This window comes from Tachysurus vachellii, chromosome 7 (assembly GCF_030014155.1).
Source record: "Tachysurus vachellii isolate PV-2020 chromosome 7, HZAU_Pvac_v1, whole genome shotgun sequence".
NCBI lineage: Eukaryota > Metazoa > Chordata > Actinopteri > Siluriformes > Bagridae > Tachysurus > Tachysurus vachellii.
The window spans coordinates 26,610,829-26,619,801 of record NC_083466.1 but is presented as its reverse complement, the minus strand read 5'-3'; the positions used below and the strand labels follow the sequence as shown (position 1 = coordinate 26,619,801).

The following is an 8,973-nucleotide window of genomic DNA, read 5'->3' as shown; positions in this document are numbered from 1 at the left end:
TTAACAGACTTCCTCTCCTTGTAGTAGAAGCGAACCATCTGAACAGTCAGTTACCCTGGGAGGTGACTGATTTTAGACTGGAACGCACAGATAAACAACATGTATTGTAAAAAAAAAAAAAAGCATGCAAATAATAATAATAAAAACATTTTAGCGTCGTACCGATTTTGTATAGAGCGTCTCTCTGTAGAGACGGAAAAAATTTATTTCCTCTTGTAGTCGTTGGATTAAGAGAAAAGGAAGATATTAACAGGATTAGTATAAACTCAGAAAAGAAAGAAAGAAAGAAAGAAATCTGTTATACTTTTATTACATTAAGTCCCTGTCAGGGGGCACGGTGGCTTAGTGGTTAGCAGGCCTCACACCTCCAGGGTCGGGGTTCGATTCCCGCCTCCGCCTTGTGTGTGTGGAGTTTGCATGTTCTCCCCGTGCCTCGGGGGTTTCCTCCGGGTACTCTGGTTTCCTCCCCCGGTCCAAAGACATGCATGGTAGGTTCATTGGCATCTCTGAAAAATTGTCCGTAGTGTGTGATTGCGTGAGTGAATGAGAGAGTGTGTGTGCCCTGCGATGGGTTGGCATTCCATCTAGGGTGTATCCTGCCTTGATGCCCGATGACGCCTGAGATAGGCACAGGCTCCCCGTGACCCGAAGTAGTTCGGATAAGCGAACATTAGCATTCAAATTCTTTAATATAAACCAGTGCATCAAAACTGCACTACAATCAGAGCAATACAGAAAATTGGTCAAATTTTGTCCAATCAGAATGCAGAGTATCCCTTCTTCAGATACTCACCAATCTAATGCCGTTTGCTAGATATTTGACCTCCTGGTTGATGAAGCAGCTGAGCTGCAGATTGCTCTCCATACCTACGACGGGTTCCTCGTCCTCTGACTCCATGCACTTCATTCTGCACATGGATGAGTTAAAGAGGAATGTGTGCACATGCACAATGTGTGTGTGTGTATAAATATATAAATAAATGTCCAACACTGTGAATCAGAATCAGCAATACAGATCTTAAAGGATACGAAGTGTCAAACACCACCCCAAAAAACTGGTCAATGAAGTTTTTCTTTGTGGATGAAGCTGCAGTGCCGCCATCACCGTCATTCATCTGTAAACCAGGAACATTTTTACAGCAACACATTTTAAGCCACTTTCTGTTAACCATATACTGTAACTAGTGTGTCTTACCTGAATGGGGATTTCAGGTTCTTGAGTTTCTAATTTCTGTTGGAGAACCCGCATCAAGTGAACCCAGCACTCATTGGCATCCTGAACACATACAGATACGATGAGAGTGATTGTGGGGGTAGAGTTCAGAGATCTGGGGGTAGTTATTAATTACCTAATGACCCTTTAGGTTTATTGATGTATGGTTTAGAGTAGAGGGGGAAGAGATCAGTTACCTGTTGGCCCTTTGGTGCTATGGTGTTATGGGTAAGGAGCAGGGTGTAGGGATGAGGGTGTAGTATATTTACCTGCTGTACGTACTGTCCCTGATCATCTTTCTCAGCAAACTGAGGGAAGGCCATAAGCAGGAATTGCAGCAAGATGATTGAGGGGAAACTAGAGGATGTTTTATCCATCGACTCGTACAGAGCTACACACACACATACACACACACACACACACACACACACACACACACACACAGACACAATTGTAACACTGTCCTGTCTTGGGTCACTACTCTGTTGGATCAATCTGTGGTCAGCATGGTTTGTAGCACCGCCCACATTTCTGTCCTGAAAATAACACACTGACCTGCTGTGAAGTATTGAGATGGCGCATTTGCTCCAGAGGACCTCAACGCACCAGAATACCTGCACACACACACATACAAATGTCTCAAGTTCCTCCACACACAGTAAATGACGGTTCTGTAATTAGGTTCTGAGTTCAGGCACTGAGCGGAGACACTGCACTGTGGCATTCAGGTAGCACGTGATCCCCAAGTTCGTCAGTCCACATGGTAACTCCATCTACACACACAATATGGAGAGTTTAGGTTATCTCTGAAATAATAACATCAGTAATACTGATAAACAAACGTAAAGTGTCTCATGGCTGAAGCGAGCTGCTCCTCCGTCATGTCCTCTACAAACATCGGCCGGCTCTTCGGGCAGCGTGTCAGCCGATCCCATCATCAAGAACGTCATTCCATACACACACACACACACACACACACACCTGAGTTTTTGTTCTTTCTCTGTTAACCTCTCCATCAGAGACAACTTTTATCTGTACTCATGTTTTTGATCTTAAAAACATTAAGATCAAAAACATTCCCCACTCCTCATCCTGAGAGAGAGAGAGAGAGAGAGAGAGAGAGAGAGAGAGAGAGAGAGAGAGAGAGAGAGAGTAAAGATTTCACGGTGAAATAAAACGTTTCTCCAGAACCATCGTGCTACATAAAACAACACAGAGCTGAGGACTGAAACCTAAGTTGTCCTAGCTACATAAAGTGCATAGTGTGCACTTACTGTAAACAGTGCAAGACAAAATACAGCGCAGACAGACAACTCAATACACTACAGGACATAAAATAGCACAGACTAGTGTGCAGTCTGTAATTGACCATTGTGCAAATAAGCAGATGTAAACAATAAGTGGATTATTGTAAACATACAATAGCAGCAGTTGAGGGCAGCATTTTAATAGAGATGTGATTGAACAGTTCTATACAGAAGACTCACTAGCCATCTACTGGTTAAAGTCTAGTAATGAACATAAAGACTTTAAGAATGTATAATCAAATTTCACAGGATGTTCTATCACACAAACCTACTGTAACTTTACTTGATATGTACCTGGGTGTGGAAGTTGGGGTTGTATGTTACTTACTGACAGCTGCCCCTAAGATAGCTGCTAATGCCTTGTGTAATTTGCCTGTGTAAAAAGACATGATCTCATTTTATAAAAACAACTATAAAAAGAATGACGGAGCTATTTTCATTCATTCTTACTTTTGTAATGTTAGATCAGTCATACATGTTTTCAGATTAATGACACAGATTTATGCAAATTCATGCCCAATACATGTTTATCTTATAAATGTTTACTCTGATTTTTTTCTTAGATATTCACTCACATTGCGTTTAATGGACATAAAAAAGATGTGATGTGCATTGATTACTAATCCTATAGACATAGTTTACTTTATAAATGAAACATTTTATGAAAATATCAGCAATAATTGCTGATTCTGTGTGCAAAATGTCAATATTATCCTATATGTTCATTGTCTTATAGACAGCTTATATAATTATAATTATATATATGTTTTCCCTTTCCTACTCATATAAACTCCAATGTTATCATTCTTAGGTCTATTTTTGACAGTTCAAAAAGCACTTCGCATCATACTGTGTATGATTGTGTACAGGACCAATAAATTGTTCATTTGAATTCAAAGCTTCAAAATATTAGATTTTTATTTAGACAAAAAACAACAACTGAAGAGTATCTTTGGCAATAGTCTTATCTGATGTAGCAATTACTATTATAAATAATTCCTGCTAATTGCTTTCATTCTTGGATGAATGTTAATTTGAACACAACATGAATAGCATTGTTATATCCAGAAAAAAGCATAATCATCACATTAATATTACTATACATTTATTAATGAGTTGTCTAAGTTCATAGTTCTCTTCATGCACTTTTACCCTTGCATAATACAGGTCAGGTCAGTATTAGAAGACTTCAGCTGGGAAACGTCACTTCAGTAAAGCCAATAATAGCCGGTGTAATTGTCTTTATGTGCAAATATAACGTAGTTATACACCAAGTCCATGAACAATATGAAGGTTTTAATACCTTGTAAACAACTCTACTTTAACCTGCTGTGACACGCTGCTCTGACCAAAAAGATATTACACCATGAGGGTTAATAATGCACTAAAGTGATGCTGGTGATCTATTTACATTGCATTCATTATGCATAAGTTTCACCTACAGAACTAGTCTCTTACACCAAAATTACAGGGGAACATGCAAAAGGAGATTATATAGTTCATATTTCAGCACAAATATGAACTGGACTCTTCAAAATGACCTTCGGGGACTCGTAACTATAAAATTTTAATATATAATACTAAAATAAGTTTGTGTACAAATCCCACACCACCCCTAGAAAAAAGAGGAATTAACTAATATTAGCCATTAGCTAACTTCACTGCTGTTTTTGTAGCAGTCCATTCAGATGCCTCACCAATGACGTAGAGCAGAAAAAAAAACCCAACCAACCAATCAGCACTGTGTCCCGAATATTGGGCGCGAATTTTAAAACTGACCACGGTTAAAAAAAAAATAAATAAAAAAAAAGCACCGTAATTTTTTTCCTCAGAGGAAATGATATTTATACACTTTGTACTTTGTAGGATTAACAGCCGTTAATATATTTTGCCGATATGTAAATATAACGATATGCTTTGGTGGATGTAATGTTTTTGTGTGAATCAATGTGAAACATTTCAGATGGACTTTCCCGCGTTTTCTGAGGTAATCTTAGCAGTCACTGATTTGACGTTTAACGGGTCACCACGGCGTCTCTGATTGGCTCTCGTGGCAGAATGACAGCACGAGCGTAAAGAGTGTATAAAAGTAGGGCACATGAACGAAGCGCGCATTTCAAATTCAGTTACGGCAGCAGAATGTAAGTATTTTTTTCCTCAGAGGAAATTATATTTATATTATTTGTAGTGTCTTATTTTATATTATACTATTATATTACTTGTAGTATATTAATGTAGTGTCTAATTTTAATTATTATTATTTTTCCATATAGATTACAAATGGGAGAATTATTTCTGATCAAGGTGAAAACCCTCACTAATTTCGAGTTCAGCGTCGGTCTCGAAGAGGGCGACACCATCCTGAGGGTCAAGGAGGGGATCCGGGACCTTTTAGGGATTCCCCCGGAGCACCAGTGGCTGCTCAAGGGCGACACCGTCCTGGATGATGGTCACAACCTGACCGACCACAACATCCGGGCGGGGTCGATCATCAAGCTGGTGCTCCGCCTCAGGACCTTTGACCCGACTGGGGAAACGCCGGCCAAACTGGCCAAAGCACCGGCCAAAGCCCTCCTTACGGCATAGTGAGCTCAACGCCGAAGCAAAAAAAAAACCAACAGCTCTTTTAAGAGCTACACAAATATCAATTAAGAGATTTTCCTTCTTTACAGAATGTGTTTTGCTATGTGTTATACTGAAAATAGGCTTTATTGTGAATTAACTATAATATTATATTTAATGTTGTATGTGTATAACAATATCAATATAGGGTTTATAGCGTGTTGTGGCCTTACGAGCTGAAATAAAACAAACAGATCACCTGAACAGATTCCCAGGCGGCTGGAACACGAAATTCCCTCCTCTGAAGCTGTACATCTTTCTGTAGTCCCTCCTCTACCGAACAGCAGCGATATCCTTTATCCCCATAGCAACGATACTCCAAAGCACGTCCGAGGTAAGTCCCAACTGGTCCATGAATTCCTCCCAGTCACATCGTTAACTAAACTAAACGTAATGTTTACTGTAGGAAAGCAGTCAGATAGTCACGAGAATTAGCGTAGCTTCGGCTGCTCTGTGCAGCACTCAGAAGAAACAAGTCGTAAACTTTACTCTTGTACAGATTATATACACAAATAAATAAATAAAAGTAGTAATAACACTCGGTCAGCCAAATACAGACGCTTTAACACATTTTGTCAGTGGTTATTTACTCTATATTAGCCTTAAAACCTGAAGGAGACAAAAAAAAAAACCTCTCACTCCGATCTGCAGTAACTCTTAAAGGGGAAGTGCACAATTATTTTATCAGTATACACAGACACAGTTATGATATTATATGAACCACAAACAATCATAAATGCCCCATTACATGAAAATAAAAGAAATGATAATATAACCCTAGCTGGGCTACAGTAATGTTTCAGTTCACAATAGACTAGCCAAAAACGATGGAACCTTGTCGTTTATTCTGCTTGATTGTGTGCTGAGGATATGGTTTGTGTGCTGAAGCTGAAGGTTAAAAAAAAAAAACACTTAGACTTATACAAGGCACGTGTACACACAGTCTCACACACACACAAAACAAAAAATAATACCCTAAATTTCTCCTTTTTGTGTCATTTGCCCTCAAGTTTAAACCTCTCTTGCCCCATGTGTGTGTTTTAGGAGGGTGAGAGCGAGAGGCTCACGGAATGATGATGAGGAGATGATGAAGACTCTGGCACCTGAAGAGGGGTTATAACATTTCTTCTCAAAAATACATGTTTACTTTGGTGAACACTTTTTTTTAAATCCTTTTATGTGAAGCGGTTTCCATAGTAACAGAAATATATTGCAAACATAAAGGTGTATGAATATAAATCTGGGATGGATCTGACCAGAATCCAGAGCTAAAGCTATGGTGAGAAGATTTTTTCAAATCTCTCTCTCTCTTTCTCTCATGCATTCTTTCTCCTCCCACATTTCAGGAGGAGTTGCTGTTATAAATTACCACCTTCCACCATTTCAAAGCTTAGTCAGCATCCACCCAAGTGAAGAAACAGAGACTTGTAAAAGAAGAAACACTTACTTACACAGAAAAACAAACAGTTAAACAGAAGTTAATTCACAGATTTTTTTTATCCTAATCATGTGGACGAGGTTCATGCTGTTCACCTTCTGCTTACTTGTGGATGTCCAGGGTCAAGACGAGCCTCGCTTTGCAGGACAGATGACCGCTACGGCCGTTGCCAGTACACCTTCACAGTGGACAGCCCAGTGGAGCCCAGCTGTCCCAGTACCATGGAGGTGGAAAACCTGAGCGCTCGCGTCACGCTGCTGGAGGCGGTGGTGAGCCGTGTGCTAGGGGCCGAGACAGCACCAGAGAGGGCAAGGACACCGGCTGAGATGGAGGAGATCAGACAGCTTCTTCTGGACTGCTGGACGGGCAAGTGAAGGAGCTCCAGAGACAAGTAGAGGAGCTCATGATAGAGACGGAGAAGCTCAGAGAGAAACCCTGTTCACTGCCCCCTGACTCCGAGGACAGCTACAGCACTAACAGAGGCAGTGGTGAGGATTCAATCTGCTCTTATGAGAGAAGCTGGAGATGAGTGTGAAGGCATTAGGTCACATTAAATAGGCAAAAATACTTACTGTGCAGAGATGATTCATTGGTATCCATACAAATTTTGAACCTAAAAAATACATTTTAAACCTCACAATATGGAGTGAAAAAGAAAGACGTTCAATTCTTATCTGGCATCTTGGTGGACCTGGGATAGAACTCATAGCCTTCTGATTGGTAGCCCAAACCTTAACCACTAGTCTACCACATGCCCACACATGCTCACTTTCAGGTGTGATTTATTTTTTCCACTAAATAAAGCAAAACCTTTGCTATTTCTTCTCTCTAATGTAGTCTTATCTACAGTAAATGAGTCTAAAAAAAATAGTGCCATCTCATGTATTTATTGGAATTTTGTTTAAACGTCCACTACGATAGACACAATAAATGATTTTATATATATATATATATATATATATATATATATATATATATATATATATATATATATAGTTTCGAGAAACTGCGAGGATATTTAAGAACTAGTCGTAAGGATTTCATGACAGTTCATAGTGTAACAATGACTAAAGAAAGAAGAATATAGAAAAATTGTTGTTGTTGTTGTATATTATGACGAATGTCATAATATTCACGAATGAAAAGCACACAATTTTATTGGTTTAAACAACAGAACATGATTTCAGACTTTGGAGGTCTTCTCACTACAAACCCTACACAATTTTCCACATGAATCATTTAAAACATTAACCTCCTGAGACCCGTATGCTACTGTTGTGTACATTACAATTTCTACTGACTGTTTCTCTTAATTCATAGATGATAACTATGAATTTAATCAGTATTTTCAAGGAAGCAGTTTCGCAAAAGAATTATACCTAACAGTCCTCATATAAGGTTGGTACAATAAATATATATAGACAATGAAGTTGTGAGAAAATGTTATGTCCTCATATAAGGACATTCGGGTCTCAAGAGATTAAGATAATGTGTGACATCTACAAAACTTACACACAAAACACAATTTTTACCTGCTTACCTTAAAATATAATATAATTTAAGCATTGCATTGCTGAAACAGACCCTTTTCCCTCCCAAACATTCTCCATTTTATTTTAGGAAAGATGTTGTGTTACTTCACCGTATTGAAATATCTGAAATATTCCACACATTTAACAGGAAGCTGCATCATCATCTGCTTCTGCTGAGAACTTTTTTTTTCATTTATTTATTTTTACTTCATTTTCTGTGATACTGTTATATCGACTCACAATCCCACATTAAAATACTATATCTTGAATTGCTGATTACTTCATTTAAAAAGTGAGTTTGTATACAACTTCTTCTGTCAAGTGTGAATTATTTGCTTATTTTATTTATACTTGAGGGCCTGAATGACACAAAACTCACAGAACATGTGTCAGGAATTACTGGGACAATTCTCTGTCAACACGTCCACTGGACTTGCAAGGAATAGTCCCAGTAATTCCTGACAAAAGCATTTACACAAGACTATGGAGAGAAAAAAACAACAAAATGTTACTGAAACTAATCTCACTGTTAGTTTTATTTGTAGGTTTGCCAAAAGAAAAGAAATGACAGTCTAGACATAATATAATATAATATAATATAATATAATATAATATAATATAATATAATATAATATAATATAATATAATAATATAAGCAAGATTCAATTTCAAGGGTTGTGTGTGCTTCTGTCAGAGTTTTTGTGTGTCCACATTCACACACTGTACAAAGATTATTACTCAGTTTATTAATAATATTACTTGATGCACTGCTTTCTCTCTGTGTGTGTGTGTGTGTGTGTTTATTGATGGTATTTGAAAATGCTTGTGTGTTTCAGCCTCTCTGAGTGACATGTCTCCCCA

At 38.3% G+C, this 8,973-nt stretch overlaps 1 protein-coding gene and 1 long non-coding RNA gene across 2 annotated transcripts in view; both read right to left on the bottom strand.

Annotated features, from left to right (window-relative positions):
* Nucleotides 1–1,712: 1,712 nt before the first annotated feature.
* Nucleotides 1,713–5,747, bottom strand: LOC132848029 (uncharacterized). The gene is made up of 3 exons (XR_009648700.1): nucleotides 5,342–5,747; nucleotides 2,195–2,305; nucleotides 1,713–1,986 (listed from the first exon to the last, which is right to left on the bottom strand). It is a non-coding gene; the product is annotated as an uncharacterized LOC132848029 (long non-coding RNA).
* Nucleotides 5,748–8,801: 3,054 nt separating this feature from the next.
* Nucleotides 8,802–8,973, bottom strand: part of LOC132848027 (polyisoprenoid diphosphate/phosphate phosphohydrolase PLPP6-like) — a 2,166-nt gene continuing 1,994 nt past the window's right edge. Inside the window, exon 2 of the mRNA XM_060873539.1 lies at nucleotides 8,802–8,973. This exon is cut by the window's right edge and continues 348 nt beyond it. Coding sequence (XP_060729522.1) covers nucleotides 8,945–8,973 — 29 coding nt within the window. The 3' untranslated portion in view covers nucleotides 8,802–8,944.